The sequence below is a fragment of the Psammomys obesus genome, unplaced genomic scaffold (genome assembly GCF_907164565.1).
Source record: "Psammomys obesus unplaced genomic scaffold, mPsaObe1.curated_primary_1811, whole genome shotgun sequence".
In the NCBI taxonomy this organism is placed as follows: Eukaryota; Metazoa; Chordata; class Mammalia; order Rodentia; family Muridae; genus Psammomys; species Psammomys obesus.
Window position 1 is genome coordinate 8017368 of NW_026592890.1, and position 24796 is coordinate 8042163.

At 44.3% G+C, this 24796-nt stretch overlaps 1 protein-coding gene across 2 annotated transcripts in view; it reads right to left on the reverse strand.

Annotated features, from left to right (window-relative positions):
- Agpat4 (1-acylglycerol-3-phosphate O-acyltransferase 4) overlaps positions 1–24796 on the reverse strand; it is a 96904-nt gene that overhangs the window by 61421 nt on the left and 10687 nt on the right. For both annotated transcript variants that reach the window (XM_055615989.1, XM_055615988.1), the window contains exon 2: positions 5994–6254. In XM_055615989.1, the coding sequence (XP_055471964.1) occupies positions 5994–6171 (178 nt within the window). In that variant the 5' untranslated portion in view covers positions 6172–6254. The remainder of the gene's footprint in view (positions 1–5993; positions 6255–24796) is intronic.

Consider the following 24796-nt stretch of genomic DNA (forward strand, 5'->3'; position numbering starts at 1 on the left):
CACAGGAAGCAACGGAGATGACTCCTAAGCGGCTCAGCCCACGGACACACCTCGGGAGCAGACAGGTGGTCCTACTCCTCCAGCTTTGAAGCCTGTAGACAGCTAGTCAGCCTGCCAGGAAAAGCCCGCCAGATTTACTACCATGTGTCCTGGGAGTATAGCCAAGACGTGCCACGTACTGTCCCATTGCCTAGAAGTTATCTAGCCTTCCCTGGGCTTCTTGTCTGACCTAGATGCCAGGAAGCAGCTAGGAAGCCCTCTCTGAGCAGGCTGCCAATCCCTCCACATACACCCCTACCCCCTCTCAAAGGTTCTGCAGAGACATCTTCACAGCTCAGACAAAGACAAGAAACCATCGGTCATTAGTGTAGTCCTCACACGCTAAAATGTACACACCCTCCCAACTCCGATAGCGACACACTACCTACATGTGTTTACTGACCGCAATGCTAAGCAACACTACAGCCAGGGTAGTCAGTGAACCTGTTCCATTTACACACTGCACCCTAGAGAAATTCCACAAAGCCCCTTGGTCCTATGTCACTCACCCACATTGCAACATTGATTACATGATGAAGCTACATAAGCAACTACTGTGCCAACCTCAAAACAAGGCCAACATAGCCTACTTGAACTACATCCCAGACACATAGCTGCAAGAGAGTCTTTCACTATGGAAGCCATCCTGCAAAGGTGGCACAGGTAACTGATCTACCAGATGTGCAAACGGCAACGTAGAGACAGGAAAAACAAGATAGCCCATGATGCCTCACAAGAAACATGGCAACTCTTCTTCCAGTAGATCAGAAAGAAAAAGTGCTGAGCTGTCTAAAAAGAATTAAAAAAAAAAAAAGTTACAAAGAAACTCAATGAAGTACAAGAGAACACAGACAACACATGAAATAAGAATCACAACTTGTAATCTGAATGACAATTTCAGGAGGGGTTGGGATCTTCTAAACTTTGGCATCGAGGAATTCAGTCAAACAAGCAAAACAAAAAAAGCAAACAAGCAAGCAAAATTAGCAAAAGAAGCAAATGAAAAAAAATAGTAGAGAGCAGACAAGACCAAGTAGAATAATTTGTTTTCCTAAAAAGATCTTCTAATATAACCCAGTTAGACAAAAAAAGAAGAAATCCTTTGGGACAGCTGTGACACCAAAAACATCCACCATAGCTGGGCACACCCAATCAACCGATAATAATAAATAAACACTTTTTTAAAGCATACCCTTAAACAAGCAATAGGTCAATCAAGAAACCAAAAAGAAAATTTTAAGTTGCTTGAAAGAAATAAAAATGGAAATACTAAACCCTCTGAGATAAATCAAAAGCTGAACTAAGAGAGAAAACTTGGGGCTGGAGAGTTGGCTCAGCAGTTAAGAGCACTGACTGCTCATCCAAAGGACTTGGGTTCAATTCCCAGCACCCACTGTCTTTACCTTCAAGATCTGCCAACCCTCACACAGACATACATGCAGGCAAAACACAAGTGCACATACAAGAAAATAAAAAAGTTAAAAAAATAATAAAGGTTCTCTTTAAAAAAAAAAGAGAGAGAGAAATCTTAGCATCTGTATCAAAAATTGAGAAAAACTTCAGATAAACAACTCAATGATGCAAATCAAGTAGCTACAAAAACAAGAACAAAACTTAGCAGAAGAGATGTAACAAAGATCAAAGAAAAAATAACACAATATAGATATGAAAAATTACTGAAACAAAACTGGGTTTGTTTTTTGTTTTACAAAACAAAACAATGTTTAGCTACACTAACTGAGCAAAACAGAGAAAAGACCAAAATAATTAAAAGCAGGAAGGAAAAAAATCAATGTCACTGATACAAAAGGTCATTAGAGACTGTTAGGAAGAACTAGATCCAACAACTAGAATGACCAAGAAGAAATGCTGAATTTCTGGTGCATGTAACCTACCAAGAGTGAACCATAAGAACATGGAAAATCTGAAAAAGCACAATGAATTTCAAGAGAATACCAGTGACACAAAGTCTCCGGAGGGGAAAAAAAAAAAAAACTTGGGCCCAAATGCTTCACTGTGGAAATTTACCAAGCAAGCATTTAAAGAACTAACTTTTTTTTTTTCCTCAGATTACAAAGGTGTGGGGGGGGCAACAGAAATAGAAGGAATCCTTCCAAACTTATTCTTTCAGGCCAAAATATTGCAATACCAAGCCAGACAATGACATTAGATACTACAGGAAAGAAGGAAAGAAAGAAACAGAAAGGGGGGGGGGGGAACCCAAAAGACAGAAATGAAGAAAGAGAAAAACAACAGACCAATATCTCCCATGAAAATTCTTGATAACAATAATACCCAACAAAAAAAAAAATCAGTATAAGATCCAAAAAATTATGTTTCTTGCTCAAATGAGATTTACCTCAGAAATGCAGAATGGTTTAACATACGTAAATCTATAAACATAATATGTCACATTGATAGAATGAAAGTCAAAATAACTTATGGTCATCTCAAACAGGTACAAAAAAAGCATTTGGTAAAATCCAATATCATTTTGTTATTATACTACCTCCAAACCAATTATACATAACAGGAATATTCCTCAGCAAAACAAATAACCCACAGCCAACAACTTATTTAAGGCTGAAGTTCTATCCTCTAGGTCAAGAACAGTAACAGTCTACATTCACGGCTTCAACTGGGTATTAGAAATCTTACCTGGGGCATCAAGATAAGGGGTAAAGGGCTAGAAAGGGGGGGGGGCTAGTTATCCCTGGTCACAGACAATGTGATTTTTAGATGTTATGATTTTTATGACATGATATTAGATATTATGATTTTAGAGAAAAACTAAAGGCTCCACCAAAAGCAAACAAAACACCCCATTAGACTGATAAAGAAATTCAATAAGGTTGTAAGATCGAAATCAGCACACAAAAATCGGCAGCATTTTACATCAGTAGCGAAAGTGCTGGGAGAGATATCATTCAAAAGAGCCAAAAGTCATCAAGTACTTCAGAACAAACAACCAAGGAATTTTGTGATCTCTACAATGAAACCCACAAAACACTGATAAAAAGAAACTGAAGGAGGGCAGGTACTGAGGGCGCAGCTCAGTGGCACAGAGTTTATGTGGCATGCCTGAAACTTTCATTCCACTACCACAAAGAAAATAACCCTTAAAGAGTGGATAGGAGCCTGGCACAGTAGCATTCGCCTTTTTACCCCAGCACTCAGGGAGACAGAGGCAGGCAAACTCTGTTTGACACCAGGCTGTTCCACAAAGCGAATCTAGGACAGCCAAGATTTCACAGAAAAATTCCGTCTCAAAAAAAAAAAAAAAAAGGGGGGGGGATGGGACAGACACACACACACACACACACACACACACACACACACTTGAGTGCACACACAAAGACAGGCATTATATTGTTCCTGAAAAAAAAATATATTGCTAAAATCTCCATACCTCACAAATGGAATCTACAGACTTAATATAATCCCTAACAAATGCCACTGCCATTCTTAGAAATAGAAAACAAACAAAAACCCACTGTTAAAATTGATATGGAACCACAAGAGACTCTCGGTAGCCAAAGCAATTGTGAACAAAGGAACCCAGCCTGAGGTATAAACAACTCTACGAAGCCACTGGAACGAAAGCCATATGGTACTGTCGTAACATAGACCTACACACCAAGAGAACAGAGTAGAGAACCCGAGAATAAGAACTTATTTACAGCCAGTGACAGGCAACAAAGGCAGACGTCAGAGAAACAGGCTCCCAGATATGTGGTGTTGAGAAAACTGCAGGAAAGTGAAACTGGCACATTTCTCCCCGTGTGAGAAATCGGCTCAGAGCGGTGGCTTAAACGTGAGAGCAGAGACTATAAACCTCGTAGAAGAAAGCAGAGAGGAGAAGTTGTGCGACATGAGTCTCCAGGTGAAGAACATACACATCAAAGGGAGAATTTGGCAACGGCACTGTGCCGAGTGAAAAGCTTCCGCACATGGGTGTGTCTGTAGAGGCAGAGCAGTGGCCAGTGTTTGACAGCACAGCAGGATAAGCACGAAGATTGTGTGTTGTGTGACTGTTTGGTGTGTAGAGAGGATCTGAAATGTTCCCAGACCAAAGGAGTAGACACACACACACACACACACACACACACACACACACACACACACACTGAAAAATAATAAAGTTGAAAATATAAAGCTGGGCACGGTAACACATGGCTGGAATCCCAGCATTCGAGAGCCAGGGAGGGACGCTTGCTAAGTTCAAAGCTAGTGTGAACTATACATGTCTTGAAAATTAAAACAAAACAAAAAAATCAGAAGAGAACTTACTGTTTTAAACAGCACGCTTAACTTCCATGCTCTTTGTTTCAGAAAGAGGATATGTTTGTTGCTTGACCACAATATAAGTTAGAAAGATATTTTCATTGCTTAGTTTGGATGAAAGAAGCTATAGTTTGAATATCCTGGCAGCCATATGTGTAACTGATAATGAAACAGAGTATTTTTCTAGTTTAGGGAATAATTATAAGCTTGGCATTTATCAAAACAAAGCTCACACAAGATGTGGCAACCCATTGATGCCTTGATTGTGGAAGTGCTGGCCAAACAACTTAGCATAAACACACACACACATGCACACACACATACAAGTGTATGCACACATATGGACATACACACACACAAGTGAAGCAAGATGAACGGGTTTGATAGGTCATCAGTTTCCAGGCTAGAACACTGAACTCCAGTGATTTACTGTAATAGGGCTAAATCGTGGCTGTCACCTGGACTACACCCAGAATTAACTAAAAACCCAAGCAGCTGACACACCTGTGAGAAATTTTTAGCTATTTGGATCTTTGAGATAGAAAGACCCATGTTAAATCCAGATTTTTGAGATAGGAAGACCCACCCTAACCCTGGATGGACCACACCTTCTCGAGGCTGCCCAGGACATGGGAGAGGAAGGCTTTTGCTCTTTGCCTGTTGTTGGCCCTCACTCTCACTGGCAAGTTCATCCACCCTGCTGCTGAGGCACGTCTTCGCTGGCATTAGAGCCTGTTTCTTCGGAAATCTGTCATATACTGAAGACCAGCTGAGACAGCCAGCCTCATGGACTGAACTATTAGATTCTTGAATAGAGACACAGGCATTATTGGAATAGTTAGACCACAAACTGTAAGCCATTCTAATAAGTCATACATATGTATATAATATATTATGTATATATTATATATATATATATACATAATATATATATATATTTTGTATATATATTTGGTCTTCTACTGACCTCAACTCACCACTCCTTGCTGCTGGACTTCCCTGAACTCAAGGTTACCTTGGATAACATATATATATGAGAGAGAGATGTATACATATAACCCTGACAAATACAACTACCATGCAGTTAATGGAAACTATACAGGGTACTTGGGCATTGAGCCAAGCCCATCCTTTTTCCCTTTACATAACCCTGTAGGGAATTTGGGACTTCTTTGTTTTGTCTCTTTCAATTCCATGTATGTCTATGATGATCACAAAATAAGAAAGAAAAAAAACAAGAAAGCAACATCAGTGTTTAAAGATGTGTGTATGCTTGACTCCCAGTACTGCAAACCAAATCAAACAAAACTGCGTGAATTATATACATCCATCCACAGACCCAGACAGAGCCCACTGCTCTTGGGGATATACACCAGCCTTAGACCATCAGGAAAACCAAGCAGAACGATAGTGGGAGAAGCAGCTATGGGAGACATATTTACTGTTCCCAGTTCACCCTTCATGGCTACTCAGCTTTGTGCTATTGGCATTTCTCACTGGCAGGATAATTTTCTGTTGAGTGGGGACAAAATGGACATTTCAAAACTAAAGCAAACAAGAGTAAGACCCAGCGGCCCACGGTGACAGCTCGGCATGGCAGCCTAGCAAATGTGTGTGGAGGGGCCAGAGACGGAGCCCCGCACTGTGGGAAAGAAGCAAGCGGATCTTACGGCTGGAGATGCAGTAGCAGAGTCTGCCGTTGATCTTGCGGAACAGCTGCTTGTTGATAGGCCAGATGACCAGCGTGCACAGCTGGATGGCATTGACGATGAGCCCCGAGGCGATGAACACGTAGCAGAAGACCAGGTGACACAGAAACTGGGACTTCAGCAGCCCGATGAGGTCCATGATGTAGGGGAGTCTCAAAATTGGTAAATATTCGTGGTGGAATACTTCCAGAAGGGAGAAAGATCCGGGGCTCAGGAAAGCGTCTGAAACACACGAAAGCTGTACATTAGTGAAATCATGGTGTGCTCTATGCTAGAGAGAACACACTTAGAAAGAAGAATATGTACAGGGGTTAAAGGTGACTAAATTTTATTTCGTAGGCATCAATACAGTCGGTCTTACTTCCTGTTGGGCACAGTCTAGGCCCTGTTAAAATAATCTTCCCTTAATCCTTCCAGCTGCCTCTGGGATTGGCCCCTTTATAACAAACAGGTAAGGAACCAGGCCTGGAAAAGTGAAGCAACTGAACCAAAGTCATCCAAGTTGTCATTCAAACAGCGGCCAAGGTAGCATAGATTCTCAGACCCACACTGAGCAGCCCCTGCTCGGGACCTTCTCCTCAGGCCTCATAGCCTCACCCAGTCCTTCCCCATCCTCCTCCGCTTGCTGACCTACTAACCTCAACTCAACACTCCTCACTGCTTCCCTGAACTCAAGCTTACCTTGAGTGACATGACATAATATTTATATATCATGAATATATCATATTTGTAACATATAATATATATTTGTTGTTTGTGAAAGGACTTAATAAAGGGAGTTGTCAATGGCTGAAGTCTTCAAATTATCAGTGAATGAGAGTATGAAGGCCAGAAAACTACCCTGAAATACCCCAGATATGCACACCCACCCCTTAAGCATTGTTAAATCAGAAAGAAACTCTGCCTACAGACAGGCCAGACTCACGGTGTCACTAACCAGTCTCCTGATCTGGAACAAAGAATGAAATGACCTCATAGTTCAGCAGAGGGCTTTGGAAAAAGGGTGGAGGCAGGCTCCCTTCTCCTGGGAGCCAAGATAACTGAAGACTACCGAGGAAAGCAGCAAACTTTGGGACAAACTTCCTCACAGCTGGCAGAGGTTAGAATTATAATTTGTTATAATGCAATAAATAAGTAAATAAATAATGGCTGATCTGTGTAAATTCAAATCTGTTGGCTTATCCTAGACTCCCGTGGGGCTTTTGTTTTCAGGCAGGGTCTCATGTACCCCAGGCTGGCCTTAAACTTACTGTGTGGCCAAGAATGATGACCTTGAACATCTGATCCTCCTATTTCCATCCCCTGAATGCTGAGATTATGGGTATATGCCACCAGACATATGCAGTTCTGGGGATTGAACCTGGGGCTTTCAGCATGCTACCAACTGAGCCATTTTTCAGAGCGAGGAATAAGGCAGTTCCAGCCTGTAAAACTCCCTCTGTAGTTTCAATGTGCCCAGTCTCTGTGTGTCTGTGTGTAACTACAGCACGGAGCTGGCAGCTTGCTCTTCTTAAACTTGGCTTTGGTAGCCTTGTGCACAGGGGCGCCTTACATTGCCTACAGCCTGGTGACACTGGCAGTTTAATGCTGAACACTCTGGGAACTTAGGCACTGTCCCTGAACTAACCACAGATAGCTTCAAAACAACCTGGCCACAAGTTTAATTCTTCCTTGGGCTCCCGGGTCTAACATTTGTGAACATTTGACAAATCTTTTGCCTTTCAGACTGGACACTCAGAAAAGGATGTCTGCTGCTAGGTGATCTGTGGAGATTAAATGTTGCCTTCCTTACTATCCTGTTCAACGTCAGAGTGTGAAAAAGGGTCTAACATGGTGTCGGTGATGGAAGGGTCGTCATATATGTAGACAAATCATAAGAGGATCCAGAGAGGCCTCGGTTTTTTTTGGTTGGGCTGTTGACCACCACAGATGTTCTTAAACTTGTGCTTACGTGTGCAAGGGTATATACAGACTTAAGGGTTTCCTTGAGAGCTTAGATTTGAAGCTGTGATAAACCTTGGCTACTCCATGTTAATCAAAACTCTTAAGATAATGTTTTGTTTTGTTTGTTTGCTTGGCTCTGTGGAACTTAGGCTGACTTCCAGAGTCTGGATAAGATTTGTCCACAATGGTTCATGTTCTAGACACTTGGACCTTGGTGTGCTGACGTTCAGGTGGCAGAACCTTTAAGAGATGGGGTCTAGTGGCAGGTGGCAAGGTCATGGGAACTGCCCTTGGAAGAGATTAACTCGGATCTCATGAAGCCGGTGAGTTCTCTGGAGACTTCTCACTCTCTGGTCTCCTGTCCTGACTTTGGACTTTGATCTATTTCCTGCCATCATGAGATTAGCTGCTGCAAGGCCAGAACCAAAAGCCAAGGAGAAGTAAACAGCGTACACTAGAACTTCCAGACCTGAAAACTAAGTAAACCTCTTTTCTTGACACATAATCCAGCTTCTAGTATTTGGCTATAGACATGGAAAATAAGCTAATACAGAGTTTATCAAACTTAAATGTAAAACAAAAGTGAAATAAGTCAGGGATTCACCTGAAGGACAAGGTGAGAGTAGGTACCTGGGTTTATTTTTAGATTTAGGGCACATACGAGAGAGAAAGCTAAATTATTTAGCGGTGTCAGGTGGGAAAAGATGAGGACCAGGTATTTTAAGAATTTTCTTCTAATATGGCCATTAGCCAACTTTGCACCAGGTTGAGAAAAGATGACATAAATATCTGAACAGAGAAGAAAATAGCTAGAGAGAAAACATTTTAAAATACGTTGCCTGTTTTTCTTTCAGCTTGGAAGTCCTTAGAATGTTGTGCAGAAAATTACCCTAGCAAGGCCACTTTGGTAGTCTATTGTCATGTGAGGCAAGGGTATGATAAAACTGTGAGCTATTTCGGAGACTATTCAAGAATAGCTCATGGGATGTAGAGATCAACACGTAACTATGAAGCTGTAGCTAAGTTCTGACTTTGTAAATAAAGACAATTGTGTTCAATATAGTGACAGTGGCTTAACCTGCTCAGCCATCAGTTTTCCCATATGTGAATCAGCATAAGACAGTTGTGAAGAGATGATAGATGATGGCAGGTAGATAGATAGATAGATAGATAGATAGATAGATAGATAGATAGATAGATAGATAGATGATAGAAAGATAGATGATAGGTAGGTAGGTGGATGGATGGATAGGTAGGTACATACATACATATATTCATAGATGATAGATGATAGATATGGACAGATAGATAGATGAGAAGAGAGAGAGAGAAAGTACAGTTCAGACTCTCCTGGTAGAATTTGCCTGCGTTTCTATCAATGTAGGCCAGCAGCAAATGGAACCATCTGCTTTAACATCCATAAATCATGTCAAGAGTATAAAGGCTGTGTGCGTGTGTGTGTACTTGTGTAGCTCAGTGCCGATAAACTCCACGTTATCCATGCTACCTGAGGAAGTCAATAAATTGGTGCTTTCTGCTGGTTTATACTTTAATGTACGATTAGCAGCTCATGGAGGTGATGAAGTCATATGACTTTTACAAAATTATGTTTATTTTTCTTTTATGTGTGTTCTTTCTCTCTCTCTTTCTCTTTGTGTGTGCGTGTGCATGTGGACACATGCACACCCAGTGCCTGAAGAGGCCAGAGGAGGTCATCCAAGTCTCCAGAACAGGAGTTGCAGATGCTTGTGAGCCACCTTGTTTGTGCTGGGAATTGAGCCCAGGTCCTCTGTGGGAACAGCAAGTGCTCTTATCCATTGGACTATCTCACCAGCTTTGTCATTTGAGTTTTTGAGGCACATCATCTCCCATCCCAAGTCCCTGCCAGGAAGCATAGATGAGAAAGAAAGCATGAAGAACGGTGCCATGACATGCTTAGAGCCACACTGAGGAGGTATCACCAGCATCTAAACAGGAAGGAAGACAGTGCACCCATAACCTACAGTCCCCCAGAACACTACACTACTGTACCTTAGCTGCTCCCCACTCGCCTGCTTACATTCTGAGAAGTGAGAAAACTTCCTTGTTGTAGGCATCAAGCCAGTATCTCAGATATGTTATTCTCTTTACCCTCATAACTGCCTAGGCTAGATGGTACCATTCTGATTTCACAGAGTGAAACTTACGGAGTGGACTTGTCTAAGCTGCCAGGATTGGTCCATTGTGCCTTCCACTCTCACCCTTGTGCCAAGGTACCCAGTGCACATTGTGGGATTTGTGTTCTCAATAGCCCAAGATCATGTTGTTATCACCCAACCAGGCCACATCTGTAGAGAGGCCAAGCCTCCTCCTATATTCTAAGTAAATCAACTTAAGAATCACTGAACTTGGCTGGGTGATAATGGTGCATGCCTTTAATCCCAGCATGTGGAAGGCAGAAGCAGGAAGCTCTCTGTGAGTTCAAGGCCAGCATGGTCTATTGAGCAAGTTCTAGGTCAGCCAGGGTTACACAGAGAAACCCTGTCTTGAAAAACCAAAAAACAGACAGAGAGATAGATGGATGGATAGATAGATGATAGATAAAATATATTGCTCAACTTTCCATGCCAACTTAGCACCAGCATTAAAACCTAAACAGCAAACCATCTGAGAATCTAGTCTCCAAATCCAGAGCACTGCACAAAACACACACAGAGAAAACAAAGAAACCAACGGTCACATTCCAAACAAAGCCTGGTTGTTTTTAACTACAATGCTCCATTCTGAAGAAACTGAGGCACAGTGGGACTCACGACTTCCGTGGGAGTACAAACCCATTCGTCTTTTTTGCAATTAAGTACATGGTAGGACCCTACACCTCTTCATACCATTTGATCAGTGAGACCGACTCGTGATCCATAAAGGGTCAATTTTCACTATGATATTAAATGAGAAAGGATACAGAAGTATACATAACTACAGTTCTGAAATCAGATATAGAAAGAACACTGAAGGCCTTACCAGAATACTAACAGCAGATATCTTTGTATAGATACACAATGCACCTCATATACATACACTCACATGCAACACCTGTGCGCGCACACCTCACAGCCCACATATGTGCACACTCACCCCCGACACACCATGCTCATGCAAGCCAGCCCGCCTGGAGCCCGGCCCGAGGAAACCATCTCAGGAAGAAAGGAACAAAGGTAAGCTCCCAGATCCTTTCCAAACCCTCCCCCAACACCCACCTTCAGAGAAGGTCCTCGAGAAGACCGGAGAGACTAGATAAATGAAAGCACGCACAGCTTTGGGGGTTGGCAGTGACAGTAGCAGCTAAAGAGGGGACAGCTGACAAATTCAGTTTCTGGGCCAGTATCTGTGGTCTGTGGGGCAGAGGACAGCTAGGGGCAATGGGAAGGGGAGTCGTGTCATCCTGGGAGGGCGAGTGAAGTCGTTTTGGGGTATAGCACATTCTGATGACGGCAAGCACTTCATCTGGATGAGTTTCGCTATTCTTCACAAAGATGGCAAGGAATGCGTGCAACCCCGAGCAAGCCACTTAGCACGGAGCCCTAACAGGCTAAGTTTAGGTTTTTAGAGTCTCTGCAGCGATGTTGGCCTAAGTCCCAAAACAGAACCAGAGAGAAAGTGTTCCAAACTGAATTTAACCGTCCACAGGACCATCTTGAACCAAAATATTCCTCAATTAAAATACCATCATTGTCTAATGGTTTGGCAGACGCTTATATAAAATTAGCTTACTTTAAAATTTCATAGAATAGGACTCTGTCCAAGTTCTCTGTATGGTACATGATGTCCATTTAAGAATGCCAAACCCTGGAGTCCATAAATCACTCTGGACTTCATTATGTCCTCTAATGAACAGCGCTTAATCCCTCTCCAGGATCTAACTATGGGGTGGTGAAAACATAAGACACAGAAAATAAACATCTGTATTTCATAGTTCTGAGTAGCTTAGAGGAAAAAAACAAATATACAGAGCTTTATATCCAAGGAAATGAAAACTCAGAAAGACGAATAAATAACATAAATAAATAACAGGAGAAAAAAATAGAGGCAGAAAGATTACCTTTCTTTTTATTATGGAAACATGGTGGGGGCAGGATGGGGAGGATTCGGGGAGAGAGGAAAGGAAGAAGTTGGGGAGGGAAGACTAGAAGGGAAGGAGGGAAAGGGGGAGGGGGGAGAAAAAGAAAGGGGGATAAGGAGAGAGAAACCATGAATTTGTAGGTTAGGGGCTAGGTTTGTGGGGGTGAATCTCCATTCTTTACATGAATTCTTTAAATGGTCATATGTATAACATATGTATAACAATCACCTCTACCTGCTAACTACCACCTACCTAAACCCTTTCTTTCTTCCTTCCTTCATTCCTTCCTTTTTTTCTTTCTTTCCTTTGGTTTTTTTGTTTGTTTGTTTTGTTTTGTTTTGTTTTTCCTTTCAAGATAGGGCTCATGCTGCGGTTCAAGAACTCACTAAATACTCCCTGACTGACTTCAAGTATAGAATATCTTCATGTCTCAGCCTTGCTGTGCAGGGATGATGACATCTGTGAGCCACTACAGATGTAAACATTCTCTGGTCAACTTCTATGAGATGAAAGCTCTCATAATGAAACATTCCAGCTCTGAATAGGAGCTGGTGGGGTCAGATTGGTACAACAAATGAGTCTCTCTCTCTCTCTCTCTCTCTCTCTCTCTCTCTCTCTCTGGGTCTCTCTCATTGTCACACAAACCCACCAAGGGAGGGGTATCCTGTGAATGCATATGAACAGATTCCCATAGCCCAGCTAAAGTGCAAAGGTTAGATGCAGGGTAGATGCAGAGACAAGTTTGGACCAGGCCTCATGCTTTTCATCACTGTAACACTCCCTGTAAGTCAAGAGGCCTCATAGGACCACTGCAGATTTCCATCATTGGTTCCATGTCTGAGGGTGGTGTGGCATGTTGGTGAGTTCTTGAACTCGGTTCCCTTTGCCACCTGCTCCCAGAGCACCTGAGCCATGCCCTTCTTTCAGGCAGGATGCTCATGGTCTGCAAACACAACCCTGCTTTCCCCACCTCACGAAGGGCTTGAGGGTGCTGACCACATGTTTACACCCAGCCTGTGGGAGCCACTTTCATTGCCAGCAGCTGTTTTAAAAGATGCTCAATAGAAAGCATAAAACATGTGAGGTGTGTGGAGGCCAGAGGTCCAAGTCAGAGGTCTCCCTCTGAAGGTCTCCCAGAAGCTCCCGCTTAGCTCAACTGGCTGGCCAGAAGACCCTGGGATTCCCCCTTCCTCATCCTCCTGAAGCTCAGCAGTTATAGGCTACCTTTTGATATAGGTGTCAGACTCCGGTTCTTTACCCACTGAGTCAACTCCCAAGCCTGGACAGTGTATTTCATTTTTTTTTTTAAGTACGTTGAGTCCATAAAAGGTTGGAAAAATTAATAAATTCTCATAACATAAAACCAAAGCCCAAAATGCAGAAAGGAAAATTCACCTTCTAAGTGGATGGCCATCTCCTTGTTTCTGCTTTGCATGAGACAAGACTTCAGTTAATAAATGAGACATTTCATACGCTGGAGAGGAACAGCACAAATGCTGAACTTGAACTGAATGTTGTTGTGATCTTCGTCGTCATGACAACCACCATGTGGCAGTGGCCTTAGTAGGCTATAAGCCTGTGATGGTGGAAACATGAAGGAGACTGAGGAACAGGAAAAGTAGCCACACCTTCCACCGGGGCCACCAGCGTGGGGAAATGGCCTGACCATCCTATCGCTGGGGCTAGAGAGATAGGCATGAAGGAGACGGTATCACCATTTGGCACAGAACACAGAGCACTTTATTCCTCCTGGTCTAGCCCTGCTGGCCCTGCAGCCTTTCTGGGGTCCACTGCCATTCTTCCCACATGGTCCTCGACACAGCTGCAGATGGACACATCTGTGGAGGGCCCCATCTGCTAACTGTGATCTTGAACATACAGCCAATCACTGGTCAGCCTCAGGTCTTGTGTTAATGTAATGGAGTTACAATCCTCAGCATTCGTGACAGAGAGGGCCCAGTGCGACCATAGGACACACCCTAGCCTCGCCCTCTGTCTGTAGGCGGCCTTGCTCTCTTTCTTCATCTCTGCTTTTCTACAGCTCTGCATATGACTTGACTTCTGAAAATCTAAACACAAGGTGCATCTCTCCAGGAAACTGTTTCATACACAAAGTTATGATTGTATTGTCTAAGATCACCTTCAGGTATGCAGAGAACATGAGACACACAAGAAGATCAAGTTTAGACTTGGGTCCAACTCCTGAGACATCTCATCTTACTTCTAAAGTCCAAAAAACAAAATTTAAATCCAAAACTCTTGCAGTCCCAAACATTTCAGCTGAAGGATTCTCAGCTCTGGGGCCTATTTCTTACTAATTTTTCCTCTTGTGTCTCTGGTCAACAGTTTGTCCTAGTAAAAATTTTCCTCAGCTTGTCCTCAAATTAGAACTTAGGGCAAAATTCAAAACTTTATTGGAATTTTCCTTGAATCTATCATTTAGTATTTTTAAAGATTATTTTATTGTATGTGTACGGGTATTTTGCCTGAATATATGTCTGTGTGCCATGTGTGTCTGATATCCAAAGAGGCCTGAAGAGAGAAGGCTTCAGAGGCTTTTGGAACTGGAGTTCCAGACAGCTATGAGCGGCCATGTGGGTGCTGGGATTTGAACCGGAGTCTTCTGCAAGAGCAGCCAGTGCTCTTAAATGCCGAGCCATGTCTCTTGCCCAGTACCACCATTTCTAATGACTATGGGAAAGGCATTAACCATAATCCTTTTGGTTCTCTGTGATTTTTCATCAGAACTCCAGCAAGGCCAAGCAAAGACATGTCCTGCTGCTCTATGATGGACAGGCAGGTGGACACCAGAGGAGACAACCCCAGCCACCAGAGGTGGCCAAACCAGTCCTCTCTGTACCTTGTAAAGCAGGCAGGACTGCATGCTGCCTTCCACGGTGCCAGTCCCACCCACCAATCGGGACCAACTGCTCTGTTAGGTTTGCCGTGTCACACAGGATAAAACTATCTGTGGCCACATGGCATTTCTGGAAACCTACAAGGAGGGTCAACCATCTGTACATGGGCCCAACTTCCAGTCCTGTGGACATCCTGGGTTAGAGATAAATTCTGTCAGAGTGAGAGAAGCCACAGTCAGAGATCAATAAGAAAGCTGCACAGGTGGGAAACACTGCACACCAGTGAGCTTTGTGAAAATGACCCAGAAACCATTAAGAAAGAGGCTTAACATGGGTTGTCACGTGCCACTGGGAGGCTAGAAACGGGCTCCGTATGGTGGATAAATCTGTGCAGAGAGGAAGGAGTGAACACCTAGGGTCAGGGCATGTGAATTTGACTCTTGACCATCATCAGAAAATAATGACCACCCCATGTCCCTAGGGTGGTCCAGGATGGGCAGCAGCTTTGTGGGCAGACTGAGATGCCTGTTATCAGCCCTAGTCTCATGGCTCAGAGAGTGACGTACAGGTTCACTTGTGCACGTGCTCTCCCCAAACCTCGTGTTGGGGTTTGCAGAAGTAAACGTGCATTAGTACCTAGAACAGCGGATACCCAGACAAAGATTCTGAGGAAAGTTCTGTGAGGGCTCCACAGTGACACAGGGGCTTGTCTTCAGTGGGTGACCTGGGGATGTTCTGCCGAGAAAGGCTAGTTTGAAGGAATAGGCATTTCTTTTACTTCTGTATCTCAGATGGCAGTAACTGGGCACTCCTCTCTTCTTGTCCCTGGTTAAGAGGTGCCCTTGACTCCTGAATTCTTAGAGAGACTGCCACTGCCAATCTTTAATTTCTGGTAAGGACAGCGGGGTCGGGGGGAAATCAATATAACTACCTTTTAAAAAGATTTTTTTTCTTTGATTTTCATACAGGGATGTCAAATGAACCCAGGCCATTTCCCCAAGTAGACTCAAGCATAATGGATGTGAAGAGAGTCTTACCAGGACAGAAATGCACTTAGGTGCTTCTCTGACATGAATCATTTATTGGAGACAGAAATGCTGGCTGTGAGAGCCCGAAATAAGTTGACTTACAGTACCCTTGTTTCTAGATAGCTCTGAAACACAGCCACAAGCGCATCAAAGCACTCTGGTCTGAACGATGCTTTGGGGTCACTGTGGACTGGCTGTTCCTCGAAAAGCTTCATTAATATCAGTAGCAATGACGAAGCACGAAGCAGGGCCTTCACATTCCCAGTCTTTTCTCCAGCCCCTACCGTTCAGGAGCCACACAGACATTTCCCGAAGTGGTGGTGTTGTACCAGTTTCTGTTGGAGCTGGGGATGTGTTACACATTCATTCACTTATTCATTGATATGTTCAATTCATTCATTAGGTTGTCCGCCTCTGGAGTTTCATTCATTAAGTTGGAAATTTCATTGAGACAGATGTATGAAACATCCTGATGGAATGCATGATTTTGTATGCTAACTTTAAAAAAAAAAAAATCAGTAAAACCAAATCAGACAAAATTCACTGCTTTGAGCCCCAAAGGTGGAGTAACCAGTAAAGGAGCCTGACACCAAGCCAGACAGCCTGAGCCTGTTTCTGGGGACCCACGTGCTAGGCAAAAACCGCTTCTGCAAGGCGTCCTCTGACCTCTACGTATGCCACATGGTGTTCCTCTGAAGCGTATTCACATACCAAATGTAACTTAAAAATGTTTAACTGACTTGAGTGGCTGCTCTACACACATATCACCTCTAGGTCTACAGAGGCTCTGTGTGGTATCCAACGAACTAGACCGTTTATGGGTCATACGCCCAGCCTGGAGCGACCCCCCACTGCTTCCGTCTCTCACCGGGCACACAGGTCCTCGATAAATGTGGATTGGGTCTCAATTTCTAGATGATTTAATGTAATCTAATTTCTAAGCTGACCACTCGGAATTCCGGGGGAACCTGAAAGCGACAGCAAGAACAGATGGATCCCTCCGTTCCTTTGCCGCTGCAGTGCGCACAGGGCAGGAGCTTCATCACGCTGCCTGCTTCCGAAGACCAGAAGACACACCCACAGGCCCGTCCGCCAACCCGTCACGCCGCACAGGTAGCGTAAAGAGCCTCTTCATGGCAATGCCACAAAGGCGCCAAGCCCTGTATCAAACGTACTCAACCGCCACACACATGAAAGCAAGTGAGCTACTTAAACCCCGGCCGGGAGACTGGATGGAAGGAGCTCACAGCTGACACTCTCATCCTTTCTAAAAGAATTGTTCATTAAAATACAAATAGAGCTGGTAAAAGCAAAGGATTTTGTACTATCTGTGTGAGTCATTTACCAAGTCATGCAGTCATGAACGTTTTGAAATTATCCCCATAATTATGGTAATCCACACTTACTAGGAAAACCTGTAAAGCTCTAAGATGGAGAACCAAAATCTACGTGGAACACACTACATTTGGGCTTCTCTTCTTCTAGGTTTTACTACATCATGTTTTGCTCTTTACTAAATAACCCATTGCAGGGGAGACTCTGTTTTTAAACATGGTTACAATCTTGTGTTTAAGCAATTCAAACATTCTTTAACCATAATATATAACTGTCCATGTAGCAGTCACACTAAGCTATCAGAATTACTACCTCATTGCTGTGTCTCTGTATATATAAGCTTTTCTTCTCTTTTTCCTTTCTTTTATGAGACAATTTTGCCTTATAGCCCAGGATGACCTGGAACTCACTATGTAACCCAGGCTGGCCCTGAACTCTGGAGTCCTCCTGCTTCAGTCCTGAACCTAAAAGACTACACCTCCCTACCCAGCTTTTCTTTTTTTTTTCCAAACATAAATTAAAGCAGTCAACATTGTGAGCATAAAGCTTTTCTTCCCGCTGACTTCTGGGCTGTGTGTTTTGAACATACAGGTTTGAGAAACAATCACGTGAACACGCCCAGTGAATACTGCTGAGTTGCTTTTTATGATAACGTGGCTGTTGGCCAGTGCCAACAGTCATGAATACCCTACTTCTTCATACCTTAAAACTTGTATCTTGTTTTTAAATTACTTTTTGTTCTTTTCTGAGACAAGGTCTCCAAATGTAGGCCAGGCTGGCCTTGAAGTCTGGATCATCATGCTCATTAATCTTTTGCCTCCCCAGCACAGGGAGGCAGGAGGATCTCTGTGAGTTCAAGGCCAGCCTGGTCTACATAGTGAGTTCTAGAATGGCTACAGCTACACAGAGAGACTCTGTTTCAAAAAACAAAAATGAAACAACAAAACAAACGTTTTGTATGTTAAACCTGTAACATTAAAGGTGAATTTTTTTTTTCTGTTTGTTAGCTTTTATTTGGGGCTTTGGGGAGCTTAACAAGGGTTACCACACACACTCCATTGACATGGATTCTGAGGATCCAAACTGAGGTTCTCACAAAGGAAGTGAATTAACCACTGAACCATCTCCATGGTCTATTCTAGTTTTTATTTGTTTGCTTGTTTTGTTTTTCAGAGACAAGGTTTCTCTGTGTAGCCTTGGCTGTCCTGGACTCACTCTGTAGACAAGGCTGGCTTCAAACTCACAAAGATCCACCTGCCTCTGCCTCCTGAGTGCTGGGATTACAGGTGTGCGCCACTACACCTGGTTTCAGTTCTAGAATTTTAACAACAATATAATATTCTTTAGAAGAATTTCAGCAAACTTAATCTCTTCCCATCTTGGTGAATATTTCATTCTTTCTTTTTCCTCACTGCCATGGACAAGGAATGCAGTAATGAGTGTTGGGACTGGAATTACGGTGCCATTCTGATGTGCCACTCCAACTTTATCATGGATTAACAATTTTCTCTTGAAAAGCCACATTCCTGTGGATCTTGTAATGTTGGTGAGCTCATGAGAAGTATTTATTTCCTTCTTCATGCTTTGCTGTGTTCCCCAGTTAATTTTCCAAGATTATCCACAACTTAGTTAACATATTTAAATTTTTTAAAGCTCAAGGTTTTACAATAAGTTATTTTTAAAAATGTACTTAATTTGTGTATGTGTACGCGCGCACATATGCACCATATAGATACAGTCCCCGCAGGAGTAAGAAGAGGGCACTGGATCCCCTGGAACTGATGTCATAGGTGGTTGTAAGCTGCCAGCTGGGTGCTTAGAACCGAATCCGGGTCCTCTGCAAGAGTAGCCGGTGCTCTCACCGATGACCCATTCATTTCTCCAACCCCTCACAGTACATCTTTACAATTCATGAGAAAGTTTAGAGCCATCACTTCATCACTTTGTGATGTATTCCGGATTTGCTTATGGGCACATTTCACAGGTAAAGAACAAGGGCCCAGGGAAGCTCTCTGACTTGATTTCTTCAGCCACTACTTTGCTCTGTACATCCCTAAACCTCTCAGACCTTTTGTTCCTCTTTCATCATTCCTCCCAACCTGACTCTCAACACCACTGAGAAAATAGGATAAGAATACTGGTGGAAATGCCACAGATGGCGAAAGTTATGTGTCTGCACCCACATGCAATTCGTTCACCTAAAATTTATGCAATACCTACTGTGTGCTTGACAGTGCTCTTCTGCTCATAGTAACTTAACTGAGGGTCAAAGCACAGAGGGAAAAAGGACTCTTCCGGAACCTCAGGGCACTGTTTCATTTGGCCTGTCTCACTGGCATGATTTAGCAAATCCTGAGGTTTACTAGAGGACTTAGAACTTCATCTCCTAAGCCTTGGCCCTAAGCCCTATGCTAATAGCAATTTTATTAATGATCATTGCCCAGTAGCCAGAATGAAAGCAGCACTGGACTCAGCATGGAAAGCAAGACTGTTTGGGTGGTAGTTCCCTCTCTTCTTGGTAGTCCATTTCTAAGAAAGCAAATTCTGGCAGCTTCAAGGCTCTAGAAACACAGATGACTATACCTCACACCATATAGCAAGTCCCTCAAATGGCAGAGCATGCCACAGGCCATTTTTGTTTTCGGGGGGGGGGGGGTGGCGCTAAAGCAGCTGACGTCACATGTGATCTGGAGATGGCCCAGGGCTGCAATGGGAAGACAGCTCAGAAGTGTACCAGCCTGTTAGGGGTGAGGACCTGAGGTCACAGCCCTGCACTCATAGAAGAGGCAGATAGAGTGGTATGTTACCTGTAATCCCAGTGCTGAGAAGGCAGATGGGTCCTCAGAGCTTGCTGGCCAGCCAGCCTGGTGTAATGAATGTGCCCCAGCTTCACTGAGAGACTCTGTCTCAAGAAATGAAGGTTGAGAAGCAAGCAAAGACATGGCTGATGTCAACCTGTGGATGTCTCTCACACACACAGACCTGTACATACACACGTGTATACACACACACACACATATACATACCCCACACTGGTCTTATAGAAGAGAAGCCATAAGTTTAAGCAGTTTAGGCCCACATGGAAACATGGGCAGATAAGGGTTAGTGTGTTAGTTAAGCAAAGGAAATGAATGAAACCTTGAGCAGAAAACTCAGGGAATTCCCATCACCAGGAAGAAGGCGTCCATCCTCAGCCATGGCATAGCAAGGGCCCTGGGGGATGTTGGCTCTCTCAAAGCAACTCTGGGCAGCACAATGGACCTTCCTACACTCACACAACCTCTGTGAAGCCGGAGCAGAAACGAAAGTGGGAACCAACATCACCCTGACCACGAGCACAGGCAGCAGGTGGGAAAGGCCTTGGAAATATTGCAGGAAATCTGCGGATGGTCTATCAAAGAGTGTGCCAAGCAGAGGCCTGTGTGCCAAGCGGCAATTGCCTCCATTGAGAAAAAACAGGCTCGGTGTGAAGTCTCAAAGGACAACCTGGACAGGCTGCCAGAACTGCTCCTCCCCTTCATAGCCACCCTGGAAAGCTGAGATGAGGTTCTCTGCCATCAGCCACGGTGAGAGCGGCGCTGACCAGGGGATGCGGCGGCTGGCTGTATCCACCAGACTCACCAGGGTGTAGCACACAGGAACTTCATGACTCAAATATGTGACAGCAAAGACGGGGAGGAAACTGACTTCTGATCGCCAGTGTCGCTGGAGTCAGCTCCCTGGGGCAGTGATGGTGGCACTCCGTAGACACCGAGGAAGCGTGGGGAGGTGCCACACCTTCTTCTGGTGGAGTCAGTGGGGAGGTAAACAATGGAGAAGGAATGTGTTCCTACATTGTGGCTAGGAACTAAACTGGCCATCCGAAAGGAGTAAAAACCCACGTCCACTTTCCAAGTTTTATGTCTGGGAGACTTCCCATGTCCCCAGAAGTCTGCCTATAGCATCAAACTCAAAGCGTGCTGTTGTACATTTGGACATGGTTCCATACACGTAATGTCAGCGCCCAGGAAGTAGAGGCAGGAGAAGCAATAGTCCAAGGTCACCTCTAGCTATATAAAATGCTCAAGACCAGTCTGGACTGTATGAGGCACCGACTCACAAACAGAAAAAGGAACAACAACAACAAATTATTAAAGCTCCTCATGTCTGATGCTCTCCACAGCAGCTTTGTAGATGAAGCTGCTCTAGCTGTCCCTCTCAGGCCTCATGAAAGAAATGCTTGTCTTCTGCAAAGGCTTCTGGGATAGAGGAAAAGCGGCAAGATTAATGGGACTTGCTTCTAATATAATTCTTGATAAGAGATAGAGACAGTAAAATTAAAATTAGGTGAACACTAAAACAATTCCGATATACATTATCTGCTGAATGAGTGAATGAGATAAAAAAAAAAAAATAGCCCCATTGTGGTGCTTCTTGCCATGGCAAAGAAAGCATGGCAAGGACCATTCTCTAAGAAATATAATGGACCCCAAAGCTACATGAGCTGAGCCAAAACAAGAATAAGACAGAGTAGATCCACTAACATGCAATAGCTCATAAACTACAGAGTTAGCACCTGGCCCTCAGTGGTTTGGACCCAGAGATCTGAGGGAGAATCAACTGATGAGGTACAAGGAACTTGGGGAGCAACAGCAAGTTCTTAGCTGGGTTTTGGTGATGGTTACACAGGGGTCACCTAAGACCATGGGAAAACACAGATGTTTCCATTACAATTCATAACCGTAGCTAAATCAGTTATGAAGTAGCAATGAAAATAATTTATGGTTGGGAGACACCACAACATAAAGAACTATATTAAAGGGACCCAGAATTAGGAAGGTTGAGAACCGCTGACTTAGAAGGTGAGGACACTGGCTGTTAGGCCTGAAAACCCGAATTTGACCCTGGAGCCCCCACGGTGAAGGAGAGAATCCATTTTCATAAGTTGTTCTCTGACTACACATGCACCATGGCATGTGTACACACATATGCACAAATGCACAAATGTGCACACACACATACGCACACACACAGCAAAATAAAACTAATGTAACAAATACATGAACCAGTGTAAGAAAGGAAGAAAACATTTTAAATGATTAAATTTCAACATCAAGAAGGAATCTTTGAATATGAGAAGTCCACTTAATTTTCTTCACCTAGGTATAAAAGGCATGTGGACCAGAAGGAAGGGAACGATGGGAAATAAAAAACAGACCAAGATGACCTGTGTCCTCGCCTGGTTTTTAGAAGAAGCCAAAGCCTGGCTCGCGCTGCACCTGGCCTCTGCAGCTCATTTTCCATCGTACGCACAGGATGTTAGGAGGTGACGCAGTCTGTCAAATGCTGGTACTGAAACAACATCCTTGCTTTGGCATCTTTTCAAATGACTCACCAACAGCAGCCCCGACGGCATAAATGAGCTTAACTCAGTGGGATTTAGTTCCAGCATGTGCAGTGCTGGTCCAGAAGACTCTAGCACACCTGAATAACAGTTCTGGCCTTCACATCCCTGAGTTTTTGAAATCGGGCATTTTATTCATCTCCAGCCTTGTGACATTTTGCCAGTTTCCCTAAGTCATCCCAAAGACTAAGGACCCAGCGGCTCCAGATGAAAATCTTAGGTTCTCCTGTTCCTTAAACAGTGATTTGTCTTTGTGGGAACACCAGAAACAACTCAAGACAGCAGGAATTCACCTTCACTCTGGTCTAGCCTTTCCTGCCTGAAAACACATTTCCTGCTAATGGAACTGGCAGACTCCCCAAGCGGGCAGCGAGTAGTGCTATCAGCCATTGTAGCAGTGAAGCTGGTCTCAAGATTTGACAACACAGGGTCCTTTCTCTACTGAGACGACACCATACAATCTGGCTGCTCATGGTGGCAGCCGTATACTGAGTCTAAGCCATAAACCAGAATAAAGGCGCTACCCATTACTCTCCAAGTGTGTGTGACCAGGGAATTGTACCTCTACCCGAGCTGAACTCCCCACAAAATCTCAAAGACAGATGATGGTGGTTCAAAACGGAAACTTAGCTTGACTCTGTTTCTTAAACTACGCTCTGGCTGCAAGGCAGGTTCAAGGTTAGCCTGAGTTACATAGGGAGCCCCTGCCTCTAAAACCAGCCACACTACAGATACCTCCTAGGTAGCCAGCTGCTTCAGGGTCATGAGCTGGCAAGGCTACCCAGAACTCCAGGAGGCCTGAGGGTCCCCTCCACTGACCCATACACCCAACTCTTAGTTGCAGGGTGGGCTGTGACGATTCAGGGCCAGCCCAAATAAGGTGGGGCTCCTTCCCAAGGACCGTGAGGAACGCCGGGACTGGGAGTGTGCGGAGCTTCGTCCAAAGGGCTGGGTCCCACAAGGGGATGGTATAGCCGGCCAGTCTGTGAAGCCACCCTGACCTTAACTGGCCCATTACATCTGCTCTAGCAGGTTGGGGCTGGGATATGATGTGGGCTCAGAGGAGTGCCTGGGGTAGGGGAACGGCCACACCTCATCCTCCTCTCAGAGGATGCCCTGCACTCCTCCAACAAATGCTTCTGGAGAGTGGAGCACTGAACCTCCCAAAGAGCTTGCTCTACTGTAAAGAGGAACAGTGAGAAATTCAAGTCACAAAGTCAACGGCTGGCTGACTGCTCCTCTCCTGGAGTGTGTGTTGAAAGCAAAGCTGGAGCTGGGTGTGGTGACGCATGTCTGTAACCCCAGAGCTCAGAAAGGCAGAGGCACACGGATGGCTTTGAGTTTGAGATCAGCTTGGTCTACAAAGTGAGTCCAGGACAGCCAAGGCTACACAGAGAAACCCTGTCTTGAAAACCAAACAATCAAGCAAGCAAAAAAAACAAAACAGAATGAAACAAAAAAACAAAAACCAGGGACCAGGCAGGGCAGCAAGGAGGTCAGGAGAGTCTTTCCACTCGTGTTCCTGAGCGGTCTTCGCTCCCATGCTGCTGAGCCACTGTGGACTCTGTTCCGTCTGCCTGTGCCTTCCTTTCCCCGCACTTTGACTGACTGAGTGCATGCATGCTCTTCCCTCACAATCCTGCACAGCCTAGATGCCATCTCCCTCTCTCTTTGCCTGTCTTTTCTATACTGTGGGTCCCTTCTACACTATGAAGTTCACTGCTACAGATTCAAGCAGTTCTACAATGACAAGAAGGGCGGCCCGGGGCCTCACACATGAGGATGAAGCATTGCCTCCCATCCACCTGCCTTCCACAGAGCTGGACTCAATGAGAGAAGGCAGTTTTCAGGCCTTGTGTAAATACTCAAAACTAGGTGGGGGCTTGTCCCTTCCATCCGCTGTTCTAGAGGGAGGCCCAGCTGTAGCTCCTGAGCTGTGTGAGCATAGCAGAGCTCGGCAGCTGCGCTCACCCACCCGATGGAGGCAGCTTTACCAACAAACCTGGGGTCAGAAGGCAGATGCTCTACCTCCCACCAAACCAGCCAACCTCGCAACGAGGATCAACTGTCTTTCACATGAAAAAAACCTCAGCAATATTACTCTACTTTTATCTGGG